This window comes from Leptosomus discolor, chromosome 5 (genome assembly GCF_034619465.1).
Source record: "Leptosomus discolor isolate bLepDis1 chromosome 5, bLepDis1.hap2, whole genome shotgun sequence".
Lineage (NCBI taxonomy): Eukaryota > Metazoa > Chordata > Aves > Leptosomiformes > Leptosomidae > Leptosomus > Leptosomus discolor.
Window position 1 is genome coordinate 29,064,454 of NC_141395.1, and position 14,488 is coordinate 29,078,941.

The window sequence follows — 14,488 nt, forward strand, 5'->3', positions numbered from 1 at the left end:
GGGTAAAATGAAACTATTTCAGTTTTTATATTAAAGACCAAATTTCCTTTAGGTTTCGGAAACCTTCCAGCAACTGCAGAGCTTTACTCTCTTGTCTTATCAGCTCTGATGCTTGTTGCCTGTTCCCATAGTTAAAAAATCAATACATATGTTTTTGATGTTTGGCAAACAGAGGTTTAATTTTGCAGCTGCAAGATCCCTGTACGAAGGGAATGCATCTTACAGAAATAAAAACATTTACTGACCAGTTATATATGAGAGAATACTTGTGAGTGAAACTCCATTCCATTCTGTCGGCATTTGTTTCACTATATTTAATTCAAACAATTTGTCTGTTACTGGAAATCAAAATGAAAACAATAGCTGCATGCATGGCAGTGTGGTAGAAAAGCCAAATTGTTTTGAATTGCAAGTTGAAACTCAGACTGTTAGAAAAATCAAAGTATGAATTTTTAAATGTGTAGTACATCTTAGAACACGCTCATACATGCACACGTTGCCCACTGTGTGTAGCTTTTGTACCTGTGCTATCCACTTGACAAGTCTAAAAGCATTATTATGGCTGTTTAAAGTTCATATTGATCTCTGATAAAATGTTGGTAATTGCTCTTCTCACCATTAAGGTCTGTGCAAAGCCACATGTTTTTGGGACTCCTGAGCTTGTGCATCATTATTTATTAAGGGTTAATCCAACATGGTATATCTGTTCATTGAGTATTCCTGACTTTGCAGCACATCTAGGTCCTGTGGTTTAGACAAAATAAAGTGTTGGACGTGATCCCAGTTTTAATACTCACAATTTATTATAACCATTGAACCCTGATCAGATCACGGATTGGATTGGATCCCAGTTTTTTAAATGTCCCAATTTATTGCTGGCTTGCAACCCTGATAAGAATACATATTTGATTAAGGCTTCAGTTTTCAAAAATTCCAGTTAATTACTTTTAGATTCTTATTAGATCATAGCTGTGTAGTATGGTATGTTGAAGTTATGAAAAAATTACTGGATGATGTTGCACAGGTCAAGGTCATAGTTTCATTTTGTGCTGACAGTATGAAGTTATCAGATTTCTGTTTATTACTGTGGCAGCACTTGCACTGGACAGGAGGACAGATTAATCCCAACCCATTGAGTCTGAATGATTCTCATTTTAGATCTGCTGCTGCTCTGCATACCAGAACATGTAATAAAAGCCTACCATGGAACACTGAGAGATTGGTGTTTGGTTATGAGTAGCTGAGGTAGATGGGTCTCATCTACCGTTCACAGGTTGTCATGTGGCATTTAGAACTAAATAGCAATTTTTGAGCTGCTTCATGTGGCTAATCCACTGCTGGAGGACATTTTTAAGACAACATTAGGCTGAGAGTTGATCTCAGATTGTCCTAGTTCAAGAATATGAAGAACTGAGGCAGAGAACGGCACATGGAATTGGCCTTTTTCTTTAACTACCACAGTACTGTTCCAGGTATCAGAGACTGATGGAAATAGCACTTACCATAGCCATGCCCTCTAAATTGAAGCACACAAATTCTCATCCAAGCCATTTAGCATTCTTGGTTTGCCCTTTATTGAGGCACTGGTTTCACTTTGCTCTGGAGACCAGTTTTCACAAGCTGTGCCACCTGCATGCCTAAAAGGTCAGAGCAGCTCAGGGGCAATGGCCTGGCTCTTTCTTGCATAAATGGGCCAACATGTGGTTCTTTTCTGTATATATCGGAGTTTTATTACTTGATGTTTTTTAAAATGGCACTGTAAAATAGAAATACTGCTGTTAGAAACTTTTGTAGACCAAGCTAATAAAGTGAAACTGGCCAGTGTACTAGCCAACCTGGGTAACAGAGTGCTTTCTAGGTGTCATGGTTTAACTGCAGCCAGCAACTAAGCACCACACACCCCTCACTCACTCCTCCCCACTCCCAGTGGGACGCAGAGGAGAATCAGGGGAAAAAAAATTTAAAACTCATGGATTGAGATGAGAACAGTTTAATAACTAAAATAAGACATAATAATAATTGTAAGGAAAAATAATATAGCAAAAGGAGAGAGAGAAAGAAATAAAATCCAAGAAAATACAGGTGATGCACAGTGCAGTTGCTCACCACCCACTGACCGATGCCCAAGCAGTGATCCATCCCTCCCAGCCACCTCGCCCCAGTTTATATACTGAGCATGGTGTTCTATGGTATGGAGTATCCCTTTGGCCTGTTCAGGTCAGCTGTCCTGGCTATGCTCCCTCCCAGCTTCTCATGCATCTCCTTGCTGGCAGAGCATGGGAAACTGAAAAATCATTAACTTAGGATAAGCACTACTTAGCAACGACTAAAACATCAGTATGTTATCAGTGTTATTCTCACACTCAATCCAAAACACAGCACTATACCAGCTACTAGGAAGAAAATTAACTCTGTCCCAGCCAAAACCGAGACACCAGCAGGCAGACTAATCTGGCCTAGCGATTTCTTTGATGTAGTAGTGAATGTAGGTCAGCTCTTGCCTACCTCAAAATCAATAAGGGCATAAGAATGACTTGAAAGCTGCATTTCATTCTTTGCCCTTCCATATGTGATTTATGACAGTCTATCATAAATCTTTGGTGTGCACTTTGAAGTAGTGCTACAGCACAGAATTCGTGTTCTCAGACTCCCTTACCTATGGGATAAAAATGAGAGTACAACTCGTGGGGATAGACAGTCAGGCAGGAAATTGATTTGCATGCGTAATTCTCTGTAGTGATCTTAAACTAAAATACCTGAAAGTTTTAAAACTTTGTCTGCTCAGTCAAAGCTGAGTTTTGCTTTGTAATCTGGGACTGTTAATTAGAAGCAACCTGTGAATCCCAGACTAACAGATGGAGACTGTTCCTGTTCTTGAACAGAGTGATGCTGTTCAGTAGGTTCCAGGTTCAATATTATATGTGTAGAATAAAGAAATGTGCATGGAATATCATATCACACGGATCTAGGCTTGCTTTTTCCACTACTAGGATTTCATTCAAATGAAGGAATAATCTTCATGCAGCTGCAGAGATGGTTGTGCAAACTCATGAGGTCTCACTGACTAAGTGGAGCTGTGAATATCTATGCAGGAGGTGTTCCACAAATAGCCTCTTAGTGCAGGAGGAGGCCCCAGGGACTCAGTAGATGTCAGTCTTCCTGGGTCTCTTCTGAGCTATATTACTGCATGTGGTTGTGGAGGTTGGGTTTTCATGAGGTGTAAAATCAATATTCTGTCTTCCCATGGTTGTTACAGTATCTCTGGTATTTTTCATAAGACAGTGTCACGATCCTCCGTGTTTTTGACTGGTCTCTCTAGAGCAATTGCTGAAGCTGAGCTACTCATTGGCAATTAGTAAGTTCATAGACTAATGTCTCTGTCTCCCCATAGTTTTTCTGCAGGTATACTGCCGTTACTTTATACTTGTTCACATCTGATGAACTTCTCTGAAATAATTTGCTTGATGTCTTGGTTGGAGAAGTGAATCTGTGGCTTTGACTGCAATTGATATTGTTTCCATTCCTGACATTAACTTCCCAGTTACTAAAATATAAGCAAAGTTAAATCTTGCTTTCTAGGAGTATTCTGTTCTTTTGGTTCTCTTTTCATGTTTATGTGTTTCAGAATGAGCTAATGTTAGCAAAAAGGACTCAGGTATGATGTGCACAGCACCTTAACTTTTTAACAGGAAAGTACAAATTACAGCAGCCTGAGAATTCATTTAAATCAGTGTCGAGAACTAGGCCTGCAACTTACCTATGGTCTGCAAAGTCCCTGCAGACTCAAGGCCGTTTTGCAGGAGGAGCTTGGAGCTCTTAAGACATCTGATTGTCTCAGGCAGAAGATGCTAAATTTTGACAAACCTGTAGTGATTCCACTGTCTAATCCATATTGTCACAAAACAAGGAACATCCTGTTGACAGGAGACTGAGCAACCTGATCTGGGCAAGTCAGCATTGCTTTCAGCAGATTGAACAGGATGACCTTCAGAGGGTTCTGTCCAACCTAAATTTTTCTGATATTGTCACTTCAAAAATTATCTCAGGATAGTTGTGAGTAAAGAAAAGTACATAATGTAGTAAAATACAGAATATAATTTACTTGGCTTTTCCGATAGTTTGCTTTCCAAAATCTGCTGCATTTCATCCAGGGTACAACTAATGTGGACAAAAGAGAGACAGAAAAACTTCCTCAGTTTTAACAGAAAAGGTAAAATCCTGTTCTCATTGAAGTTCACAGGGTGGGGGAAAATGCACTGACCTCATTAGAGACAGGATCTTCTTTGGAGGGCAGGATCCTGTGTAAGTTGATAATCACTCTGTCACCCATGAAATAAATGGAAGAACATTAAGACCTCAGTCTTGTCTGTCCAAAGCTCACACTCTTCATTTTGTGGTATGAAAGGGTTATGTTTCATCTTCAGTTTGTCATAATCTTAAATTTTAAGGTCAGTGTAGCTCTATTGCCTTCTTAGGTTTTTCTTTTCTCCGTTTCTTTACTTACAGCCCTCCAAAGGCAGCTTCTCTGCTCTGTTCAGTGTTATACGGGTATGGGGTAGTTATCTTGAATAGGCAATATTTTATGTTTAGCCCTGGTGGTTTTTATCATTGGGCTGGTTAACGCTGTTATAAGAACTATCTTGGTTAGCCTGAGTTACAGTCTTTTACTCCCTTAAATTGTGGCTTGCCTTTTTTTTTATTTCTGAGACTGTTTCTGTTCTTGTTTACAATTACAGATACTAATTATGGGGGAGATGATGTTCAAATCCAGCACAATAGAATAAGCTGGAATGAAGAAACACTTGCATAGCTTGTGGGGAAGATGTTTTTGACAAATATGCCTCCAGTAGAATACCCTGAAAGATAATACTAAATTAGATATTGTTTGAGACTTGATGAGTCCATATCAGATGTCCTCAATTTACTGGCAAGAGGTGGATTTATTTATTTATTTTAGCCATGAGACTTGCCTGCCTCTAGAGTTTTCCTAGATGATGGTTGAAAAAGTACAAATTAGTCTTTTCCTGATAAAAGATGCAGGTTTGAATGATTGTTAATGTCATTATAGACCATATCTGTCTGAAAAATTATTATGAAATAAAAAAAAATTAAAAGCACTGTAGTGAAATTATCTCCTCAGATATTCAAGTGAAATATACCCATTCCCATCAGTGATTATGGCTTATGAATATCTGAAGGCAGGATGTGTTCAGTCCACTATTATGTAAATGAATGAAAATACAAGATTTTAGTTACCAAAATATATTTTACTGGCAGCTAGAAAGGCATTAAGACATTAAACCCAATAGAAATCTAAGTGACCTCCTGCAGAAATAGGCTGCTTTCCTCTAGATAACCCGTTACCCAAATATGTTTGAATTAGGTAAATGAGAGACAAAAGCAGAAATGTTATGTAAAATCACAGTTGAAGCATTAAGATACTAAATCAGATGTAAATTGAGTAATCATTGCAGTATGTAGATCTCGGGGAGAGTCACATGAGTGGGGAAAAAAGCAATGCAGCATCTTTTATTCTGCTGTTCACAAGGAACAACCAAATGAGTGGAAGAATGTTTAGCATATCAATGATCTCAAAAGACTTAAATGATCAGGTCCTTTTTCAGAGTTTAGGTTTACCTCAAGCCAATTGTATGCACACTCGCTTATCTGCTCTTATTCTGCTTCTCCTGTTGCAAACAGAATAGAAATTATCGTAAACAACCTGTGGCCCTGTTTCTGTTACACATTTTGTCTTCACTTGTTATTTGTACTTCTCACCCGGCAACATCTTTCATTGACTTAGTCAGCATTTTGCTTCCACGAGGTCTATTGCTTTTAATGCTCCATATATGAAATGTTGCTGTATTCATCTGAAGTATAAACAAGGAACCTTTGTGAAATACATTGTTTTGGTCAGCAACTGCATTTTCTGTCCTGTGTTTGACTACTTAGACACCTTGGGGCTCAAACTACATCTTTCTCTGCACTCTGCTCAGTTCTAAGCACACAGTCAATGCATGGTAAATTAAAAAATGTTGCATCACTTTTACACTTTCCCTGGAAGGTCAGAAGAAACAGGATGACCCAGTGCTTGTGGGGAGTGCAAGGGAGGAGGAGTTGAAACACCTCAGGAATGGTGGTGCCTATTTTGGTCAGTTTTCCACATCTAAAACTGTTCTGATGTGAAGCCTTGCAGCTCTCGGAGTGAAAGAGCCCACCTGCAGATTTTGCACTATGGTCAGATCTAGTAGCTGTTGGTGCCACTGAGTTGCTTCTCATGTCTCCTGTTGGGCAGCAGGCACCCTGTCCCTCACTTGGGGGTGACATAGCCAGGAGGACATACTGCTTCAAGTTTTGTCCTGATCCAGGGTGATGACTTGTGATGACTGTGACTCACTGCGCAAAGCTGCTTTTGAGTTAGGGCTGGTGTTGGGCCTCCAGAACTGCAGGCTGGGCTGCATCCGGCATCTTGCTGTTTGTTCCTCATTGAAGGCAGTCTTTGGGTTCCACAGCTTTTAATGACCCTGGCCTTCTTTGGGCTGCAGTGCTGGTAACATTGTTCTGCATTTTAATTTTCACAGAAGGTTAGAGCACTGGTTTTAGAAACTTCAGCGTTTTCTTCTTCCCTGCTCATCACCCACACAGCTTCCGCCTGGTAGGCCAACAGATGAGGGGTATCTCTTACGACTCTTCCTAGCCTTCTCATTCCATTTCCAAAAGCATTTCTGGGTCTGCTCCAAAAGTCACTTCTGCTCAGTTCTTCTGGAGTTTTCTTGAGGTGGTCCATTTCCTTTCCTGCAGCTGCCTCGCTCCATGCGCTGCAGTCTTTTAATCCAGCTTTTGCCTGTCAGTATCTCTGTCACTGATGTCAGGCTAAAGCGTTTTACATTGTGTTTGTCACAAGCAGCGAATACATATGTGGTCATTGACAGTAGCTCAGCAGAAACACAATAACTTGTTAAGCCACAGTAACTCAATCGTGTGTCTGAGCTGCAGCTGGAAGGAGCTGTTTGGGCTGTTAACCCTTTTATGGCTGCTGCACTTGAGGTTTGTGCATCTTTTCATGTGTTAGTACATGAGAAATCACCATGTATTTGTGTGGATATGTCAGATAGGAAGATTGTTTGAAGGGTAAATTAGAACATTTCTTTGATTTGTAGCTCTGAGGATGTGCCACTGAACAGTATGTGAGGTGTAGAGAAGTGTTTTCAAAATGCCATGTCCCACTTCCAGAAGTACATTAGTTATACAGGACACTGACTTCATTTGATTTCTACAAATAGGGTGCAACATGTTTTGGAAATGTTACCTGTAGTTCCACTGAGGTTATATATTTTATCAAACTTTTTTTTTTTCTGAAATTGTTGTAGAGAAAGGTTCTAGGGATAGCTAGTGGGTCTTGAAAGCAACAGAAAAGATTAGGGTAGGATATGTGTTTGGATGCTGTTGAGAAAAAGATGGGTCACAGGAGAAAAAATAAAAGGGCGTTGCTTGATATGACACTTCTGTTGGCTGTCCTCTGGCTGCTTGTGTGCAAAGGTTGTGTTTTTACAGAAACACAGCTAAGGGAAGTTGATGTAGTTGTCATGCAGTGATTTAACTGGAGAGCATTGAGTTCAGGTGGCAGAAGAGAGCAAGGAGGATTGATATGGGATGCCCAAAAGGAAATATATCTAACTTCCTTTCATTCTGTGTGAGTTTTTCTTTTCCCTTTCCCTCATCAGGAAGTTCATAGGAACTTCAGTGCTACACTGAATTGTTCAGATGGTGACCTGTGCCTCTCCTCATCTCTGGTTTCGCTGCCAGCATCATGGTGCTGAGTGACGTTTTATCTTTTGCACTAGTTGTTTAACCAGACCCATCCTGTGCTGTGAGTTTGGGCCTCTCTTGTGGTAATCATTCATTCAATAAGCCGATTGCTATGATCGTTGTGTTGATTTGGAAGACTTCTTTTCTTTTCTTTTTGTGATGGAGAGTAAAGATACTGCTGGTTCAGATAGGGAGAAATGGTGAACAACTAGAGTGGGATATAGCAGAAGTAGCCTGCTTAGCAGGGTTGGCAGAGCGTTATAGGAGTGATGGAAGGAACAGCACATTAATATTTTGTACCTCAATAAAGAATTCCTGGGCACACACTGGGATGTGCTACAGAAAAGATTGCTTTAAAACTGGGTGAAAACATGATGCTGAAATACAGTGAGGATATTTAAAACTTCACAAAAATGTGAAGAAACTTCAAAGGTGAAAAACATAAGAAAAGGCATGGAAGAACAGGTAAATAGAAAGAAAGAAAAAGCAGCCATCTGATAGTTTGTTTCCCTCTATTTGAACATTTGGATTGAAATGAAAAGGAGATCGCTGAGCATATTTTATAGATTTGCTTGGAAGAGTAAAAAGGAAACAAGAAATATTAATGCAATTATAATAGCTGTATTGAAAAGATGAAACATTGATCTTGAAGAATTTCATATAACCTGGTATTGACTAGTCCATACAATATAGAACGGAAATAATTGTTCTTGAGCAGGTTCGACTTATAATAGTGGCAGCAATTGAAGATTGCATTCAGAAGGAGAAGTTGAAGAAGCTAGGCTTATTCACAGGAACAAAAGAAAATTGTGGTGACCTAATTCCAGCTTTTGTTGTGCAGAATATACCAGTATTGATAGCAGGACAAATTACTCTCGCTGTCAGACATGAAAGCAAGATTCACATGATGCTGCTGTGCTGCACTACTCTTGCTTTCAAATAGGTCTTAAATACCGCGGGGACAGGTGATGTATTGGTCCAAAGAACATTGTGGCACATCATTTTCTGAGAAACTGCTGTGACTTTTTTTCGAGACTGTGTGCCATGCCTTCTACACTGACATGTGATGAGACCATTCCTTGAAATGCAGTGTTCTCCCATTTTTCTGCCTAATCGTCCCACGAAACTTGTACCTCATATGATATGTTCCTGCACTGAACACTGAAGTCGGTGTTTAGGCTTCTTGGGTCACTAATTGAGGGTGAAGCCCTCCACAGTTTCCCAGTTTTTAAGAACATTTGATGCTTTTTCGGAGTTAATCTGGAAGACAGCAACAATCTCAAAGTGCTTTATGTGTTTTAGTAGAAGAGCAGGATAATCAGAGGCAAGGGCTACTACCAAACTGACAGTTACTGGGTACAGGAGCTAACAGTTACTTGTGTGATTTTAATTTATTTTTTTTTTTAAAACAAAGATAGTGCCTTCATTTTTACATTTCTGACATAATCCCATGTGGGACATGTAAAATATTAATCCTTCTGCAAGTGAGTTTCTCTTGAAGTGCCTATATGTATAAAAGATGGAAAACAGCAGTATAGACCTCCCTCCCTGCTTCATTGATGTCTGAGACCTTATTTGCAATGGAAATCCACCCCTGTCCTTGTAGTATGATGAGCGCTCTACGACAGTGAACTGCCTGAAAAGGCTGGTTTTTACGTGAATGGCCCAGGTGATGACTTTGTCCCAAATTCCTTCATGTGAACGATGAATGCGGTGTTTCACTCACTGACAGGGGCGGGCTGGCTCCATCCACCACTCGCTGGTGCATCGTCTCCTTTTATCTTTATTCACAAACCCTTGGAAAGGTTTTACACACTTTCAGCTGCTCTCTAATTATTACTCATTTGCTAGCAATAGTTTGTGGTTTAGATAGAAATGCAAGCTGACCACTGCTTTTTAGTTTCTGTTTTCATATACAGCTCCTCAGTGTTGACTTTTTCCCTATGCTGTTGTCCGTTGGTCTATGAATAAAAGCATGACTTTTACCAAGGTCTGTATCAGTGTCACCTTAGTTTTGCAAAGATTAAGTTGTATGTCCCATTGTTGTGCAAATGCAGTTTGCTGTCCCAAGAAGCCATCAGCCAGCCAAGCCAATGCAATCAACAGTAAAATAAGAGAATATGTGCCTTACGAACTGAATTTATCACATACTGACACCGGGCTACGGCCTCCACAAGATTCTCCAATAAAATCGCCCTTGTGAATAGAGTCAGAATTGTGCAGAATCAAAGGCTCATTTCAAAGTCTGTGGCTTCTTCAAGGCACTGCCTTACTGAGGGTGAGGTTGCACTTGACAATAGCACCTATCCTGACCCGGGCCACCATTTCAATTCAAAATAGGCAGTGTGTGTGGCATGAAAATCTGAAGCAAAAGAGAAGTGGAGTGAAGGTTACAGGAGGAGGAGATGATTGTGCAGGGAAGAGAAGCTGCAGGAAGAAAAAATGATAAATTCTTACGAATTCTTAAGAAATCTTAGTGTAGCAACCTGAGATGGATTGTAGCTTATTTCTTTGTATCATTCTCTCATCTCTAAGAAGTACTGTAGTAAATTACATTAAGACTTTGTGAGTATTTTTATGATATCTTGAGAAAAATTAAAGAAAATGAACTAAATGAGCTGAGATCAGGAACTTGAGGAAAAGCAGAAGTGGTGTGTTAGGAGGTTATGGGATCTTTAGAGTAAAATATTTCATAGAATCATAGAATATCTCAAGTTGCAAGAGAGTCATAAGGATCATCAAGTCCAAGTCCCTGCTCGTTGCAGGACTACCTAAAACCCATATGACTAAGAGCATCATCCAGATGCTTCTTGGAACTCTAGCAGCCTTGGTGCCGTGACCACTTCCCTGGGGAGCCTGTTCCAGTGACCAACCACTCTCTCAGTGAAGAATCTTTTCCTGATGTCCAATCTGAACTTTCCCTGATTCAGCTTCATTCCATTTCCTCATGTCCTATTGCTGGTCACCAGAGAGAGATAGATCAGCACCTCCCCCTCTGCTGTCCCCCTCGAGGAAGTTGTAGACTGGGATGAGGGTACCCCTCAGCCTTCTCTAATCCCAAGCTGAACTAGCGAAGTGACCTCAGCTGCTTCTCCTGAGTCTTGAGACCTTTCACCATCTTGGTCACCCTCCTCTGGACACTCTAATAGTTTGATGTCCTTCTTATATTGAGAGGCCCAAAACTGCACACAGTGCTCAAGATATGGCACACCTGGGAGTACTAGAGAGGAGAAAGGTCATCTGCTTCACTGAGGGAAGACAGAGTGGACAGTGGGCACCCCCGTGATTGTCAAGGACTGCATCATATGCAGGCTCATTCCACTATAAAGTATGAGTACATTTAAGTGTTAGAAATCAGCGTCACCTCTACATATCCTAGCACAGTTAATGGAGCGGTGTAACTGGAAAGCGTAGGTGATACACATTGCTGTACTCAAGTGTATCTGTAGAAAGGCATGTTGTTCTCATTAGAATTATTTGTGAACCTTTTTAGCTAGAAATTATTTGAAAAGAATTAACATTTATTTTTATGATACAATTCTAAGGAAACAAAATAAACAGTATGAATCCCATTCTGCACTTAATAGCTCCAGTGTGTCAGACTGGAAGCTCCCGATATGTTCATCTGTTTCTGTAGGAATCCATTTTCTCAATGCCGTTTAAAGACTTTCTCATCCTCATATTTCACTATGTAGAGTCCTGAGGCTGTTACGCTTTACTAGGGTAACCAAGTCTTCTAGGTCCTTTTTACTTATTCTTCTATGGCACGAGTTATACTCTTCTTTCTACGCTGTTGCTGTACTTCAGATACAGTCAACAGCAAATGTTAACTTCTTCTGTCAGGCACTACATCTCTGTATCTGTCTTCCATTCTTTTTTCCTTCCTCCATGCTCCGTTATTTTCTGTAAATGATATTTATTATGTACTGTGGTCAGCATTCTGCCAGATCCATCTCACTGCATTTAATTACGTTGTGTTGAAGAGTAGCTGGGCAGTTAACAGAAGTTGCATGCTTACAGAGCCTTGCTGTAGGGTTTTTTTTCTCCAGCATTAATGTTGAATCGTTGAATATCAGCTGAGTTTGAAATGTACCTGAATATGTTTTACTGTTCCAAAGAGATTACACAATGGCCCTGATTAGCAGCAGCATTTTGCAATACCACTTAAGGCTTTATCACAGTGGAGTACTGCCAGTAATAGTCTTTAATTCACTTATATGTACCAATTCATCTCTGTCAGGTTTCTATTAATTTCTTTACTGTTTTACTTTGTCCCTATCCCCTATATAATAAGGCATGATTTCCACATTTATGTAGCCAAAAGAAAAAAAAAATTAAATCTTCAGCAAATTAACTGTGGTCATTTGATTTGAGACAACTGTGCCATCTCTCCATTTACGTTCACATTTAATCCACTTTGCACAAGTTAATGTATTTAGGAGAATCTGGGAGGGTCAAGTGACCAAGGGGCAGTAACAATTTTACTGACTAATTTAGATTAAAAGTTTCAGGATCGGGTTAGGTACATTAACTGCAAAGTGGAGGGAAGGTGTAGAATTCAAGCCGTATGTGTTCATACATATACACATGCACATACGCACTTGTGAAAAGCCTCACTATATTCAGCGTTAATTTTTTTCATCACAGTGATGACCAGTCGTGGTTACAAAGGTGATTGCCAGAGATAAAGAACGAAATTGCTGCATGCAACATTTTGTTTTATCTGGCACCAGTTTCACAGTGTACTGGAAGATTTAAACAGTTGGGTTTGGGGCTGGTGCTCCAAATTTGTGTGATGAATCAGTGTCTGTAGTTGCTGTTGAAGCAGATCCAACTGTGTATTTGTTCTTTCTTTTTCGTTGTTAGGATTGGTGCAAAGCATCAGGAGTTACGGCAAAAGCAACTGAGAGGCCTGAGTGATTATTCTACTGGTCCTGGAGGACCTGACATTGATGATGATGAGGTGGATCCAAATTATGCCAGAGTAAACCACTTCCGAGAGGCTTATCCAGCCACAAGCATCTACAGACCATCATCACCAGCAGTAGCAGAAACCTTTGTATATCCACGTGATTCTCCTTCAGCACCAATGGAGAGGGAGCACTTGGAAGGACTGTATGCGAAAATAAACAAGCAGCACTACCCACAGACTCCTGGTGACAGGTAATATTGACACCTGGCATTATAAACAGTGATAGCATGGTCGGGAGGGAGCCTGGGGCTAGGCAGGGGGAGTTGTTCAGATGGCCCAAACCCCTGGATTTACTGCCTAGAAAACCATAGATTTTATCTTAACCAAAACCATGATTTGCTGCAGCAGTACCCCCAAAGCATCTGAGCAAGGCAGCAGTCAAACAGAAATCATTAAAGAAAAGTCCATATTTCACAAACAGAATGAATGAACTGACTCCAGTCCAATTCCTGCACTGCTGAGAGAGTGTTTTTTCCTCTTTCAATCAGGAAAAGTTCTTACCCTGCAGCAAAAACAATCTCTTGTTTTCAGATCCCTTTCGATCCTGCTGATCATTAAGTCCCTATCAGTAACAGGTTTCGTATGATAGCATGATATATAGCATATGTTTATGGTTTAGTTTTTCCACAGCTGTGTGATATTACGCACTTTCAATTAGGTTGGGGAGAGGACTGGGAATCATGGCATTTTTATGCAGACTGTGAAGTGTGGCTTCACAAGACTGATTGCTTTTCACAGCCTTTCCAATAACCAAGTGGGAAGGAAAGAGCAATTTTTAATCCTTACTGTCAAGCTTCCAGGTTGATAGCATTAAAGAAAGATGTTCAAGTTTTTCCCTGGGTTAAAAAGAAAACAGAAATTTGTTTGAGTTGATAATGCACCCACCATTATGATGATTTTAAAACTGGTTGCTTCTGGAATTTGGGGCTAAAAGAACATAAGACTTCATTATGGCATTGATATATTGATGTTGGTTTTTTTGAAGCAATGTATGAGTGTGTAGGCAAGATATACAAGTCTATGTGAAGAGAAGAGCTGACAGAGTAAGACATGGGGGACTTGAGGAATTGTTCACACTTCGAGTTCATATTACAATCTGTAGTGTCTCCCCATAGCCTCAATCTGTGCTATGTGATACCACACTTGTTAATTTTGGAGAAATATGTGAGCACAGATATAGGAGTGTTTTCAGTTTGTGCCATCATAGTACTTAAAAAACATCTACTGAGTCATTGTTATAAATAGTATTAAAACACTTGTGACATAAATCTAAGTTTGTAGCAGGGAATGGGCCAAGTGTCTTTTTTTTTCCACCTAAATACAGTATGGTGGAGATCTTTCCAAACATAGTGACATTGCTAATTTTTTTCTTCCATATTATTAACTCTTCCCCTACTGCATAAGGGTGAAAAGGGTGAAACAGCAGGTAGTGATTGCAGCTTTTTGCCATCTAGCACATTTTGCTTTACAGGAAAAGTCTTGAGGCGATTGTCACTGAAGTCTCACCAATGTTCATATATAGCGAAGGGATCAGAAGCTGAGTTCATACTAAGTCAGTAAACCAAGATCTGAGAATTCCCAGGGGGAGGGAGTCTAAATTCAGATTCATGTATTTTTCAAATGTAAATATGTACAGATGTAACTCAATTGGAGTAAGACACCATCATAAAGGTTGCTTCATGATTTCAGTTTTAACCGGACCCTATA

General features: G+C 40.0%; 1 protein-coding gene across 3 annotated transcripts in view; it reads left to right on the plus strand.

The window, feature by feature from the left end:
- The window catches only part of PARD3B (par-3 family cell polarity regulator beta), a 422,752-nt gene that overhangs the window by 330,767 nt on the left and 77,497 nt on the right, over nucleotides 1–14,488 (plus strand). For all 3 annotated transcript variants that reach the window (XM_086465416.1, XM_086465413.1, XM_086465414.1), the window contains one exon: nucleotides 12,676–12,972. In XM_086465416.1, the coding sequence (XP_086321542.1) occupies nucleotides 12,676–12,972 (297 nt within the window). The remainder of the gene's footprint in view (nucleotides 1–12,675; nucleotides 12,973–14,488) is intronic.